Source organism: Falco cherrug, chromosome 4, assembly GCF_023634085.1.
Source record: "Falco cherrug isolate bFalChe1 chromosome 4, bFalChe1.pri, whole genome shotgun sequence".
NCBI lineage: Eukaryota > Metazoa > Chordata > Aves > Falconiformes > Falconidae > Falco > Falco cherrug.
In genome coordinates, this window is record NC_073700.1 from 43,924,425 (window position 1) to 43,940,139 (window position 15,715).

The 15,715-nt window shown below is 45.4% G+C and overlaps 1 protein-coding gene across 1 annotated transcript; it reads left to right on the forward strand.

Moving 5' to 3' along the window:
- The first annotated feature begins 63 nt into the window (after positions 1-63).
- On the forward strand, positions 64-14,907 carry SIN3B (SIN3 transcription regulator family member B). Its single transcript, XM_055710416.1, has 19 exons — positions 64-177; positions 866-972; positions 1,587-1,740; positions 2,730-2,993; positions 3,393-3,536; positions 3,773-3,895; positions 4,405-4,494; positions 4,942-5,060; positions 5,994-6,201; positions 6,947-7,063; positions 7,435-7,673; positions 7,921-8,104; positions 8,329-8,923; positions 9,423-9,592; positions 10,173-10,346; positions 10,614-10,706; positions 10,999-11,093; positions 11,540-11,744; positions 12,132-14,907. Exons 1-19 carry the CDS (start codon positions 79-81, stop codon positions 12,360-12,362), a joined length of 3,411 nt encoding a protein of 1,136 aa, XP_055566391.1. The 5' UTR covers positions 64-78; the 3' UTR covers positions 12,363-14,907.
- Positions 14,908-15,715: the final 808 nt, after the last annotated feature.

The following is a 15,715-nucleotide window of genomic DNA, read 5'->3' on the forward strand; positions in this document are numbered from 1 at the left end:
CGGGCGGCGCCGTGCGCGGTGACGCAGACGCGCTGACGGGGGGGCCGGGGGGGCTAGCGCTGCTGCCCGACTCCCAACATGGCGGCGGGGGGCGGCGGCGGCGGCGGCCGGGGGGGCAGCGCCCCGCGCTGGGGCGGCGGCGGCCGGGCCGCGGCGCAGGAGAAGTTGCCGGTGCATGTGAGTGAGGCGACCGCCCCGGCGGCCGCCCCCTTTGGGATCGTCGGGATTTTTCCCTTTCCCCCTCCCCGCAGAGGGCCGCTTCTCGACACCACCAACACCCCCCACCCCCACCCACCCCCAGCCCCCGGGGAGGCCCTACCTGCCCCGCACCTCCCCTCCGGTACGGTGGGGTGTCCCGCGGCCTTCGCCCTCCGGTGCTGTGGGGCACACCCGCAGTCCTTCCCCCGCACCGTGGGGTTCCCCAGGGGTCTGCGCCCTCCTCCCCTGGCACCGTGAGCACCGCCCCCCCCCCCCCCCCCCCCGGGCTTGTACCCCCCCTCCCCCGCCTGGCTGTGCCCTGCTCCCGCGGGCACCCTCCCCCGGGAGCTGTGTCCCTCTCCCCGGTACGGTGCCCCCCGCCCCCCCGCCTCCCGGTGCCTTGCCATCCTCCTCCAGCATTGTGAGGCCCACCTTCCCCGGGACGATGGTGCCTCCCTGGGGCCTGCCTTCCTCAGGGCCACCTCATCTGGTCCCGTGTTCCCCTCCCCGTGCTGCTCCCCCTTCCCCAGTGCTGTGGGGCTCCCCTCGGGGCCTGTGCCTACTTCCCTCAGTGCTGTGGGGTGCCCCTGCTGCCGTTCTGGGGCTGTGGGGCGCCCCAGGGCCTGGTTCCCCCTTTCAGGACCTCACCCCCGTTCTCACCCCGCAGGTGGAGGATGCGCTTTCCTACCTGGACCAGGTGAAGATCCGCTTTGGCAGCGATCCTGCCACCTACAATGGCTTCCTGGAGATCATGAAAGAGTTCAAAAGCCAGAGGTAAGCCCAGGCCCTGCACCCCAGGTCTGCTCCGGGGAGCTCCTCTGCCTTTGTGGGGGTCCCTCTGCCTTTGCGTGGTCCCCCACACTTCACACCATCTTTCTGGCCTTTGCAGGGGTCCCTCTACCTTTGCAGGATCCCCCATGCTTCACACCATCTTTCTACCTCCACAGACATACAGGCTGCCCTGCTGGCCTGTTCCCCAGTAGTGCACTCACTAGACGCTGAAGGTGGATTCTCTCTGTCCATCTCATCATTTTCCAGAGAGAATCCACAGGAAAAGGCAATTCTATTTTTACTTCCCACTCTGAAATGAGTGAAGAAGCCTGCATGCACAGCCCCTCTGTTACCTTTCAGCCCTAGCGGGGACGGCTGCCTTGCCTGGTCTGGGTAACCTGCACACTCACATCTCCTCTGTGTGGATAACACCCCCAGTATGAGGCTGCCGTGGTCGTTCTCTCTGTTTGGGCTAATTTCTAGGTCTGAGTTTCCCAAAATTGCTTGTTAAAAATTGCATCTCTAAGAAGCCAGATGCTTTGCACACCTCTATAATTTTCTGGGTTTAACTTGTATTTCTGATTTGGACACAAGTAACAAACTCTTATCAATTTTAGCATTGACACACCTGGAGTAATCCGACGTGTTTCACAGCTTTTCCATGAGCATCCCGACCTCATTGTAGGATTCAATGCTTTCCTCCCTCTGGGCTACAGGATAGAAATTCCAAAGAATGGGAAGTTAAGTATACAGTCACCTTTGAATAGTCAGGTAGGTTATAGAGCTCATATTCTCTAAATAAATGCTGTTACATGTGTCGCTGTACACGTATATTGCGCAGTTTAGGCTACGCAGATTGATGTGTATTGCATTGTTGCCAAAGTTTTTGCATGGTTTTCAAAGTCTATGGTAATGGGTATAATACAAATTTAAATATATATCAGTTGTTAGTTTAGCTTCCACAAGAATGATATCCCTGCATAAAGTGCCAATTCAAATACTTCATTCAGATTTGAAAACTGAAATTGTAATTGGCTTGACATATTTATAGAGATTCTCAATACATGGTGTGTGTACTGACAAATTTCGAAAAGAGACCCTGGAAGAATCACACTTTCAGTCTCCCACTGAGAAATCGGCAACAGGCAAAAAATACCCGTCAGGTATTGCCATGCAATTGTTCACATCCTGCAGTGAAAGACCTCTGCTGTAATACAGATGGATACATATTAGCCTCTGCTCCTTTTTTGCTGTTATGTGGTTGTGGAGGCTGAAATAGAGCTATTAACCTGAATTCTACTGATAAACCTGTGGTTTAACTCTTAATTAGTAGCAGTAAATATCTTTTAGATCTCAGTTCCCTTAGATCTCTGTTGCTTGGAAATTTAGCACCTTTAAAAGCCGTATGTATTAATATGTTTCTTAAAACTGACAATTCCTCTGAACAAAACAACAGTAACAGAAGCTGCAGAGTGTGTTGTTTGGGTCACCCTCTCAAGTGAGTGGATAATGCAGTGACAGTCAAAAGCACTAATGAGTCAGATGGTTCATTAGCCAGGTACGACTTACAGGATTTTTTTTTTTAACTGATGGTATTAATAAACCAGGTAGGGAAATTTACTGGCTGATTAAATCTTTTTTTTTTTTTTTTGTAGTAATCTTTTTTAGCTAAACAGCTTGAAAATACTGATGCTAGATTGTTGTTGAGCTTGGCCCTGTGTTTCTGTACAAGTCACTGTCTTGTGTGTCTCTGCCACTAGGTGCCCTCGGAGCCTGTTCCCAGCGCGCTCCCTGGCAGCGGGCTGTTGTTGCATTACTCCCAGGAGAATTCGCACAATCACAGTGACTGTTCGGAGGAGTTTAGGCAACAGCTTCCATACAAAGAAGATAAATCCCAAATTCCTTTGGAGTCTGACTCTGTAGAGTTCAATAATGCTATCAGTTACGTGAATAAGATCAAAACACGTTTCCTTGACCATCCAGAAATTTACAGATCCTTTTTAGAAATTCTTCATACTTACCAGGTAAAAAGTCTTCCATATAAGAGACTGTTGGTTTGTGCTGTAGGTGATTGACTAGTTGTTACCAAATGAAAATGTTTGCCTGTTAAACAGGCTTATACAGTTCCCGAGCGCTATCCTTTGTCCAACAATTGCCTCATGGATATTCACATGAATGACAAAAGCGTGAAAATTGTACAACTTCCCAGGCTCTGCAGTGTAAAGGGGTCATACCTAGATTTGTCTTTGCTAACCTTTGGTTGATATAGTGATATTCTGTGTGAAGTGATGCACTGTAAGAACCTTGGGCTCTCTGACAGTTACTTGATTTGCATAGCATATGGTTTTGAGCTGTTACAGAGTTGATGAGTTTTCTTGCAGAGTGAGGTGTGGTTTTGAATACATCTATGCGTATCTTTTCAGAAAGAACAGCTGAACACTAAAGGCCGACCCTTTCGAGGCATGTCAGAAGAAGAAGTGTTTACTGAAGTAGCAAATCTGTTCAGGGGACAGGAGGATCTTCTTTCTGAGTTTGGACAGTTCCTCCCAGAGGCTAAAAGGTCTTTGGTATGTGTGTGTTTAGGACAAGGCAGAATATTGAATGCTCTTTTTTTGTATGGAGAACAGGGATGCAAAACATTGTGGAAAAACATACAGCCAGTAGATAACTCTCCTCTTCTTCATTGTTTGGAATTTCGCAGAACTGGTGGTTTAACTACATGCTCTGTGTCCCGTTCAGATACACGGGATTCTTCCTGTGTGCCAGTTGAGAGCAGAACATTGAACTCATTTATTTACTTAAGTTCACAGGAAATGGACCCTGTGAAGTGAACAGTGTCCAGAAAACCGAGCATGACAAGAATCTGGAACACAGCAAAAAGCGATCCAGACCACTGCTCTTGCGTCCTGTTTCTGGCCCAGCAAAGGTATCTTTTATCAAGTAAAAACTTAGAAATAACCTGATATTACTCATTGTGTTTAGATAATTGCTGAGATAAAGTTGTAATGAGCAGCATCTTTGAGGTATGTAAGTGTTAGGTACAAGAAACAAAATTTCAAAGGTATTTTAAAAATAACAATTACCATAGGAAAAGGGAATTTTTAAAGTGTGCTTAGATATGTGTGCTAATATGTTGAATACTAAATATCAAGAGCTTCTGTGCTAAGTATTGGCCATGGAAAGGGACAATTTATTGCTTCTACAAAGAAATCTTTCTTTGGAATTCCTTCTCAAGTGATCCTTTTTGTTGCTTCGTCTTAGCTGGGAGTCATTTGATAGAGATTGCTGTGGAGGGCTTGACACAGCAGTGCTAGATGACTTATTTGGGAAATACAGAGTTTCAGCCTTTGCAGAGAGCTGTTGTATGTCAGTGAAGTGGAATTTGATAGCATTTGAGTCACAACACTTAAGTATAACTACTTATTCTTTTAACAGAAGAAAATGAAACTGCGAGGTACCAAAGATCTGTCTGTAGCGACAGTGGGAAAATATGGAACACTGCAAGAGTTTTCTTTCTTTGACAAGGTCAGTATTTGGCCTGATCTCACATTCTGTGGACTTATTTCAAACCATTTCTGTGGTTATTAATGGCCTGGTTTTCTGTACAATCTGTGTGTCAGTTGCCTGACTTTTCAAGTGGTAGAGAAAGACAGACCAAGTAAAGAGCAAATAGGTGGGTTTTGAAGATTAATAGAAATGGCTAATTAACCTTTTCCAGAATACTGGTCTCTTACAGACATGTTTTTCTCTATTTTTCAGTGATGTTTCCTCACGTACCATCTGTACCATGGATGCCTTCTGTGGTTACCAGATTATTGTTTGAAACTGGGCATTTTTATGCATATTCTCTTTTTATGTTGCAGTGTAGACAGAGGTTTGTCACTGTACCCCTGGTTCAGACTACTTAGAATATAAACTAAATAAAAGTGGTGTTCAAGTGATCCGATCATTTCTCTCCAAATTGTGCTTTAGGTGCGTAGGGTGCTAAAGAGTCAGGAAGTCTACGAAAATTTTCTCCGGTGCATTGCTCTCTTCAACCAAGAGTTGGTCTCTGGCTCAGAGTTGCTCCAGCTAGTTACACCATTTTTAGGGTAAGTTACTATCTTTTTTGCTGTGTTGTACTTTTTAGGTCTTGCTCTGTTACTTTTGGGTAATGAACTTTGTTACTGAAGTTCTGGATTTAACTTCAGAAGTATCTCCTAGGTATCTAGGTGTACTGTGCAAGAAATTGAAGGCTAATCTGTAAAGAGGACTAATAAAGTCTGAATCTGGAACAGGCTGCCCAGAGAGGTTGTGGAGTCTCCTTCTGTGGAGATACTCAAAACCTGCCTGAATGCGATCCTGTGCATCCTGCTCTAGGTGAATCTGCTTTAGCAGGGGCTTGGACTAAATGATCTCCAGATCTTCCAATCCCAACCATTGTGTGGTTCTGTGATTCTGAATCTTTTAACATATCTACAGAGCTCTTACAGAGCATTTTGAGGAGGATCTTTTCCTGTGACTGTGTATCTGGTTGAAATTGTGTATCCGGTTGAAATTGTCACAAGCAGCAGACTACCTGATGTTACACAAAATCACTGGGGGCAGAGCGTATCATGAATTCTGGAGAGTGGTATCTGTTCCTACTCCCTGTTCTAATCTCTGAAAATATAATACAGGTTTAAACATGAAATCTCAGAACAGAGCTGTGAAAAGGAGAAATAGTTCTAGCTCTGATGCGAGCTTCTTGTGCCGTTTGCCTTCCAGCAGAAGAGGGAGAGTCACACGGCAAGGATCAGTGACTCCTCAGGCAGTTAAGGGGAGTATTGGAATAAGGGGAGGAGGGAAATTATTTTCCTGCTTTAAGTCAAAAAAAACCCCTAAAGTAATTGAGAGAGAATGATAACAGATGTAAAACTTGGTGAAAGATTTCTGACCGCGATGCTGAATTGTTTAGTTTTTCTCCCTCACTTTTATGACACACATTAGCCACCTTAAAACTGTCAGAGTGAAATAAGAAAATACGCTTACTTGTGTTTTTGAAGGAAATTCCCCGAACTCTTTGCACAGTTCAAGTCCTTTCTTGGTGTGAAAGAGCTTTCATTTGCTTCTCCACTGAGCGACCGATCTGGGGATGGAATGAGTCGGGAAATTGATTATGCTTCCTGCAAACGCATAGGATCAAGTTACCGGGCTCTCCCAAAAACCTATCAGCAGCCAAAGTGCAGTGGAAGAACAGCCATTTGCAAGGAGGTATTTTGGGATCAACCCTTAACACACTTTGCGCTTACATAAATTGAAGTGGGGTCGTTAGTGCTACAGCTTCTGCATGTGCATTCCCCTCTTTATTACTGACTAGCCAGCTTTAATCTCACATCAGTTACTTACCCAATTTATTGCAATAAGATTATCCACATGCATTTTGCTGATTTTATTTAAATGCATCTCACATTGCATCTTTAATGTCTTTTGAGTCTGTGTGCATACACACATTATTCCTATAGACAGAAAAGAATATGAAATGGCCTGAAATTAATTTTCTAGGAGTGGACCAGTATGGCCTTTAGAAACGGTTTTTCTCCTGAAAGCGCACTGTGAGACAGTGTGTTAGGCACTGTTCTCGCTGAGAGCAGGCATCTGCAGCGCAGGTGCTCCCACCTCCTGCTGTTGTTGGCAGCTCTTGTCTCCTTTACTTACGGTTGCTGAGTACTGCAGAGTGGTCTCTCTGGTTTGTGAGATGACAGAAAAGGTTCTTTCAAGCTTTCTGGGCACAGTTCCTTGCAATCCATGCTCAAGAGCCATTCCACTGGCACAGTTCCACACAGACCTCTAATCACCTGAGGAGCAGTCGTGACAGTGACCTGTGAACTGGCTCTGAAATGTTCAATAGAAACTCAGGGAAGAAGTGTGCAAAAGTAAAACAGAGGAGTTTCAGACCCCGTGTGAACAGCTCTGGGTTCATAAGGCTCTGTTCATTGTTACCTCTGCACTGTTACAGGTGTTAAATGATACCTGGGTTTCATTTCCATCCTGGTCTGAGGACTCCACTTTTGTCAGCTCCAAGAAGACTCCTTACGAGGAGCAGTTGCACCGCTGTGAAGATGAGCGCTTTGAGGTACCTCTGCTACTGAGCTTCCGTTCTGCCTGCCTGCCTCCTCTGAAAGCAAAACTTCACGCTATAACAATTTTCCCTGAATTAATTGGTGGCAAATTACTGAAAGTTCTATTAGCATTTATTGGTTCAAGCTAGAGTTTGGTGTTTTCCATTTGCTTGGAGTCTTAATAGCTCTTTTTAGGCATGAGTCCAGATCTAAAAAGCACGTTACTTTCGGGAGAACTGGTGGAGGTATATTTTCCAGTAAGAAACCTTGCTGATGCTTCTTAGCTCCACCCAGTGGAGCTCATGCCACAAACCTGGAACGGCTGGTCTCCCATTTTCCTGCTGTGCCTGTTCTCACACTGCCTCTTGTGAACTCTTTTTAACAGTTGGATGTTGTCTTGGAGACCAATTTAGCCACTATACGTGTGCTGGAGAGTGTGCAGAAAAAACTGTCACGACTGACTCAAGAGGATCAGGAGAAATTTCGACTGGATGATTGCTTAGGAGGAACGTCAGAAGTGATCCAGCGCAGGGCCATCTATCGCATCTATGGTGATAAAGCACCAGAGATCATTGAAAGTCTTAAGAAAAACCCAGTTACTGCAGTCCCTGTTGTGCTTAAGAGGTAATTCCCATTCCTTTGTGTTCACCCGGCTTCTTCGAGAAACTGATACAGAATTTTTAAACAAAGGTTTTCTGTAGATGTTTCAAAAGATAACTCCTCTTCAGTGGTGGTGCTATTTTCAATTCATTTGTTGCTTCCAGGAATACTGCGAAGTCTTTGGTGCATCGGGTTTGGCTACATTTAAAATGCTTTGTGTGTACTTCTGTGGTTGTTTTTTTGAACTGAAGGAGATTATACATTTATGTAGATTGAAAGCAAAAGAGGAGGAATGGCGGGAGGCCCAGCAAGGCTTCAACAAAATTTGGCGGGAGCAGTATGAGAAAGCCTACCTGAAGTCCCTTGACCACCAGGCTGTCAACTTCAAACAAAATGATACCAAAGCTTTGCGCTCCAAGAGCTTGCTGAATGAAATTGAGAGTGTCTATGATGAGGTGCGTATGCTAGTAAATAGTCCATCCTGTGTGCCCTTTATTTATGGTATGATCTAGATGTTCACGTAGCACGTGGGACCTTGTTGACGTGGTAGTGCTCTGAAGAGTTCTCAGCCAAAAATGACTGTCCGAAGCATAGCGTTAATACTGGCTTATTTCTTCTGGCAGGAATGGCTCTGAGCATGGATTGGAAGGATCTTTATCTATTTGTCTCTTGATTGCAGCATCAGGAGCAGCATTCAGAAGGGAGAAGTTCATCCACAAATGAGCCTCATCTTATCTTTATCTATGAAGATAAGCAGATTTTGGAAGATGCAGCATCTCTTATCAGCTATTATGTAAAAAGGCAGCCTACCATCCAAAAGGAGGATCAAGCAACCATCCGGCAGATAGTGCATCACTTCATACCTGAGCTGTTTTTCTCTCAGCCCCCTGAGCACAGTATTTCTGAAGAATCAACAGATGAGGACAGAGAAAACCACCAGGGGCCCAACGTGGATACTCCTGAGCTACGGAAAAAACACGTGCCTGGGCCGCCAAGCAGTCCTTTGGATGCAAAAGCAACCTTCTGTGATGTTACAGCTGCTGAGCCCCACAACACTCTGGATGATGTTTACAGTCTATTCTTTGTCAATAATAATTGGTATTTCTTCCTCCGCCTTCACCAGACTCTGTGCTCAAGGCTCCTAAAGATTTATCGTCAAGCTCAGAAGCAGCTTCTAGAATATCGGACTGAAAAAGAGAGAGAGAAACTCCTTTGTGAAGGAAGAAAAGAAAAAACCAATGACCCAGCCATGGAACTAAGACTGAAGCAACCGAGTAAGGATAATCCAGCACATAGTCCCTTCTTAATGCTCTGGTTGCTAGTGGTCAGTCTTATATGTCTGAGTAACTGAGAGCAGCAGGCGAGCCTGTAAGGAATGTAGAGGTGCAAACCTCCACTATGTTTGTGATTTGTGGACATAGCTAATTGAACAGAATAGCTAGTTTGTATTTATCTTCTGAGGGCTGTCACGTGTAGTTTGTAGAGACTTCACGCTGGCCCACTCTTGTCAGATGTTCTCTGGTATCTCACTGTATTAATCTTTTACTTTGATTTGAAATGTAAACAGCTCCACAAGGAAATAGGTAACTACTCAAGGCAGTCCTGGAAGTGCACGACTGTTACAGTCAGCGCTCCTTAAGGCTGAACTTTCTCTTGGTAGGCATGTTCTCAAGACTGAATGTCACAGTTCTTTAGCAGCACTGTCCTTTGTATCTGTTGACTTCCCTCTGCCTCTTCCATGCATTAAAGTCACTGCACTTTTCCCCTGCCCAGGTGAGGTGGAACTGGAGGAGTACTACCCGGCTTTCCTGGATATGGTGAGGAGTCTGCTGGATGGGAATATTGACCCAACGCAGTACGAGGATACTCTGCGGGAGATGTTCACTATCCATGCCTATATCGGCTTTACTATGGACAAACTGGTGCAGAATATTGTACGCCAGGTAACTAATTTGATGGCTGTGCTGTGTGTCTGGGGGGCTGCCCATCTCCCTTCTATAGACAGATAGGTTTCTCACAGTACCTTGTAATGCAAGGCCTCAGTAAAATTAGAGCAGGTTTGTAGAAAAACTATATACGTAGGGAAAACACTAACAGAAGTTCAGTGAGATAGTTCAGCTTCAGCACAGGGAGTACATGGGAGGGGTTATTTTACCTTGCTTTTTCCAACATTTTTTGAGCTCCGGTCTTTTCAAAATTCTGTCATTCCCAAAATACATCTAAGGGGGTGGGGGGAAAGAAAAAAAAAAGAAAAAAAGAAAAGAGTCCACGCCTTTTTACTCAAATCTGTTTTCTAATTGCAGTTTTGTTACAGTTAAGGCACATCTGCCCCTCACTCTTCTCTGTTAATTTTATTGCAAAGTAGTGAAAAAGGGAGTGAAATGTGTGAAGTCTCTGAAGTTAAAAATTTGCTGCTTCATCTGAGGTGTGATGCTGTGCTGAGTTTTGTGCTCCTTTCATAACGCACTAGAGTTAACTCTTGGCCCAGACTTGCTGACTGAATTCCCCCTTTTTTAATGGAAGCTTCACCATCTAGTGAGCGATGACATCTGCTTGAAGGTTGTTGAGCTCTACTTGAACGAAAGGAAGCGAGGTGCTGCTGGAGGTAACTTATCCTCTAGGTGTGTCCGGGCAGCAAAGGAAACCAGCTATCAGTGGAAGGCTGAACGTTGCATGGCAGATGAGAACTGTTTCAAGGTAAGAACTTGCTGCCAGGGAACTTCATCAAGTGACTGTGCCACTTTACCTGGGGAAAATGGGTTTGGAAGCTCCAAGGCCACAATATGGAAAGAAGGTACCAAAACCAGAGCATAGACGGGGAAGTGGTATACTGGCTCACTGGAAAGCCCTGCTGCTTACTTCTCTCCTAGCTCATGTTTGTTGTCCAAATAACTTCCTGTGATTATACAGCATTTTATTGTGAACCTGTGTGGCCAATGTCTTGTGCCTGTAACTGTATTACAGGTGATGTTTCTTCAGCGGAAAGGACAGGTGATCATGACCATTGAGCTTCTGGATACGGAGGAAACCCAGACAGAAGATCCTGTGGAGGTCCAGGTAATATCACAGTGACTGTGGAGTCTGCTGTACTACAGACAAAGCAGATGTCTAAGAATGCTTTCCTGCTTTCTTGTTCCCAAATGTGAGACTTTGCCAGGAGAATAAATGTACCTGGGAGGTGGGAAGATTACATGTGGGGCTGTGGTCATTGACAGAAACGGGTATGTTAGTACAAGAGTTTGAACATGAATCAGCTTCATAAGAAGCAGCTTGGAAATAAACTCATTCTTTGCAGAACTGTTTGTCTTGATGAGAGTGAAATCTGACTTGAAATTGGTCTCTCTTGTAGCACCTGGCTAACTACATGGAGCAGTACGTTGGGGTGGAAGGAGCTCCGAACAACCAGAATGATGGCTTCTTACTGAAACCAGTCTTTCTGCAAAGGTGAGTGTGTTCCCTGTCCTGAGTCATACCTGCAGCAGCTGGTACTGCTCCTCTCTGCATTTGTGGCAGTGATTCTAGGTGATGTGCCATACAAGCAACTCTGGGGAAAATGCACTCATCTTTGAGGTCCAAGGGGGCTGCTGTAGTCCAGTGCACTGCATAAGAATGCTGAAGAAAAAAATTACCACCACTGCTTTGAGGTTTGCTCGTGAAACTGTTCAAAATGGAGTGGAATTGTCTAAGCGGTCCCTTCTGGGAGGAACTGGAGATATAATTTGTTCCCGTTTCCCTAAATATTTGTCAGGGCGAGTGGTGGAAGATCCTGGAGAAAGTATGAAAACTAAATGTGGAAATACAGATTTCATACTTGTGCTGTCAGCTCTGCTAGCATAAGAGAATAAATAACCAAGTGTGACATGTGCTTCATAATCCTTGTTTCGATCTAGAAATCTCAAAAAGTTTCGCAAGTGGCAGTGTAAGCAAGTGAGAGCTCTGCGCAGCGAAGTGAAGAGCTCCTGGAAGAGGCTGATTGGGGTGGAAAGTGCCTGCAACGTGGACTGCCGGTTCAAGCTCAACACCCACAAAATGATGTTCATCATGAACTCGGAGGATTACATGTACAGGCGGGGAGCTCTCTGCCGAGCCAAGCAGGTGCATCTCCTATTTCTGTCTCTGCAGCTCAGGCAGTAGCAGAGGTTGAGGATGTGAGCCAAAAGACAGGTACCGATAAGAAGTCTTGTGGCTGAATTCCTGCAAACTACACCCAGAAGTTACTAGTCTGTGTTGGATGAAACACGGAGGAGAGCTGGTAAATGCTCTGTACTTTGGTTTAGTTTAGCAGCCTTTTCTTTACCATGCAAATGTTAAGGGGGAGTGGCAAACATTAAGAAACAGAGATCTTTAAATGCAGGTATGCGTTTTTCTGTTTTACTGTTGGTATTGTCTTGTAAAGCATGTGCATCTCGGAGGTACAAGGAGGTAAGGGTTTTGGTTCCTCCCCCAGAAACCTCTCTGTGATCTTTACTGTCCTTCTTTCAGGTACAGCCGATGGTGCTGCTAAAGCATCACCAGCAGTTTGAAGAGTGGCACAGCAGGTGGCTAGAAGAGAACGTGACCATGGAGGCAGTTGATGTAGTGCAAGACTGGCTAATGGGTGACGAAGACGAGGAGATGGTGCCCTGTAAAACAACCTGTGAGACGGTGAATGTCCATGGGGTCCCAGTGAACAGATACAGAGTTCAGTACAGTCGCCGTCCAGCTTCACCGTGAGCAGAGATTTGTTCCTGGGACAAAGACAAGTAGGAGCATTGCTGGTGAAACACATTTACTCTGAGAATAGTGGTGGGAATGCAATGTATGTATTAACGATATTTATCCAAACAGCATTTTACTTTGGATTATGATGTGTTTTCCATATGGCATAGACTTGTTTCCTTGCAGTGTAATCCTCCAGCCATCATGAAGAGACTTAAAAGCTTTATGGGAAGAGGGCTCTTGGCATTGCCACACACTTTTTAGTAGTTTTCTAGCTTTAGGCCACTGCTGACCAGCCAGCACTGGAAGGCTGAGCGAGGAGGTCAGGCTCTGGGTGAACTACCACTAGTGGCTTTGTTGGAGAGATGGAGCTGGGCTGGTGTTCGAGCAGATGCTGGCAGCTGCTTCCACTTTGAAGGGTTTGACGTTCCCTATCTTCCTGAATTTGCCGTCTTGGAGCCTGCAGAACTCTTCGACATAACCTCTGAGTGCCGGCGGGGCTAAGAGCACCTGGTACAGATCGCTAGCCCCTCGATGGGCTGCTTCATTATCTGTGTGTACTAATAAGGCAACGAATGCAGTATTTGTTACTGGTGCTCTGGTGAGGAAAATGCCAAAACTGATCAAGGGTGAATAGCATACTAAACACTAACTTTCATTGATCGACTAAGTCTTTTTGAGCATAAACTAAGGGAAAGAAACTCTCTGAGCTACAGTGCTAGGCGAGAGAGCCTTTTGCAGCGCAGATGTAGTGCGAGACTGGCTAATGGGTGACGGAGACGAGGCCTAGGCCTATCAGCCACCCCTCTGCAGACACGCACCGGATCCCGTCTTGTTGCTTTATGAACTTACGACCCGCTGCAGACTCTGCCTTCTCAGATCTGGAGCTGCTTGGAGCGTGTGCGTGAGGAGGAATACCCATCGCGAGGTCTGGCCTGTTTTATTTTGGGGTTTGTATTTTGCATGTTGACTGGCAGCCTCTGGAGACTGCGTTCTCAGGCGCTTTTGCTTTCCTTGTGCATGCCCGGACTCCGTGGTTCTGCTGGGTTAAACCACTGAAATCCCATCAGTAGATGGAGCTCTCGCAGCACAGCGTTTGCACCGGATGGGCGGGTTCTCCCGGCGACTTCCCTGTTTCTGCTGGCTCAGCACAGATGCTGGATTTGCAGTGACACATGGAAATCTGTAATGGGCAGTAGGAGATCCAGCCGCAACCATCGCAGACAAGCTTTTCCACTGAACCGTCTGTACTTCTATCAAAGTTTTTTGACGTGAAACCTAGCAAAAAACCTCCCCTGAATCATGCAGAACACTATGTCAATTGTCCGACTTAATCTATTGAAAATTCAGTTGTGTTTGTCCTGTAGCCCCGCTGTGACTTTGCTCTTGTTTTTCAGGGGCCAAGGGCAAGCACACTGTCATGGAGTGTATGACAAACATCGTGTCTTGAGGCAGGTCCAGCCTCTTCTCAGCTCTGCTTCCAACTTTTTCCTGGCTTTTGGGGGAATAACCCCCCACCCCGATCTTTTTTTTGTGGCTTTGATTTTTAGGTTATAATTTCTGCCAGACCTAAGTAACAGCCTGTAGAATTTGTCCTGGGTTATTTCCGCTGTACAACATTTTGTTTTGCAATTGTCTCACTTGACAGTAGAAAAATTGGCCTTTGGGGTACATTTAATAGGAAACTGTACTGACTCTTTGTCTTTTTTTGCAAAATCATCTGTAGGAGGGAGGGAGGCCAGTCTCTGGCATTCGTGGCCACTTGCACAACCACTGCCAGCAGAAGACTTTTCATCAGGAACTCATGTTCTTGTTGTCTGGGTCTCTTAGATTTTGGTAACTGAGATGATCTGAAGGTTTTTCTCCTGCTCTTGTTCCAATAAGTGATGAAAGACGCTGACCATGTCATATAGCTTATGCGAGGGCTGGGTGGAGGAGCAAGAGAGAGAAGCCCCATGCAAAGCACAGTGTCCCCCTTTTGCTTCCAGACAGCTCAACAAAATACACCTCAGTCCTGTTCATCTCTCTGCTGTCTTCCAGTGGAGATGACAACTGTGCCAAACTTTATGGTTTTATGATACAGAAAAATGTTTACTAGAAAATAGGTTGCAACTAGTGGCTTAAAACGCATTTGATTCCAAGTGTACCGAGGTGTGGGAGGGGTAATGTGCCTGTGCACCGTCCTGTTCCATCTCCCCATTTTTAAGTGTACTTCAGATATTTTTAAGCATCCTTATTTTTTAAACCTTAATTTATAATCTGAACAGATTGAGTAAGACTTTTGCCCTTTACAGTGCTATTGTCTCAAAAATGATAGTAGCAAATGATGTGAACGGAATAAGCAGGCAGTGCAGGTTTGAGAGTGGCTTGCTAATGTCTGAGAGTTTAAGCTCAACTGCCGTGTGTCTGCTAGCACGACCTTGATTCAAGAGTTTGTTCTTCCATTTTTTTGAAGGATCTTTGCTTTTGGGCTTGTAATTGCTTTGCCAGCTCTTTGAATGTAGTTTTTTTTATATTTATTTGCACATTCAAGTAAAATAAAATATTGGTTTTAAAAGTCTGCAGCTCTCACTGTTTTAAATTTATCTTAAATTAATTTCAACTTTTTGACAATCCCCAGAATTGATTGTCTTGCACCTGAAACTGAATTTTAAATGGTGGAAAAACGGAGTTGAACAGTTGGGTAAGCTTCCCTTCAACCTGGACAGGCTCCAGGGTGCGATGATTTAGATGTGCTGGCTCACTTCCAGCAGGCAGCAAATCTTTAACCTTACCCATACTGAGAAGGTAGTGCACAGTAAGCACCTGTGAGCCAGTGCGCTAGCTAACATAAAAGGGAAATAAATTTGCTGCAAGAGGTGTGCAATGGGAGATCCTGTGCAGGACCTTATGTGTGTGCTGCCAAGCCATGACTGGATGTGAGCACGGGAGCCCATGGGGTGGCATAGTTGCTCCATGCAGAGATAGGTTGCAAAAGGAAAATACTGTGTAGTGCCAGCAAAGCATTATCTTTTTGTAGATAGGTTCATTTCTAGCAGCACCTTTTGCCATGAGACGTGTGGCGCAAAAGATACAGTCTAGGCCTGGCCCCCCAAGTCCTCACATGCTAAATGCAACAGATGTTCAAGAGAAGTGGCTGATTCCAGTTCTGAAATCTGTAAGCCCATCTGCTACAGGTTAAGACAATACAACTGCAACCATGAATATAACCCTGCACCCACCTTTCCCTCAACCTCCCCAAATTTCTGGGTAATAACACGTTTAACTGTGTTCCCTGTGAGCTCTGCACAACAAACGAATGTGTAGATTTTGCAAATTAAGCTGCAGTGATGTGACCCAGATCTGATAGGAGTTTCCTTTACATCATT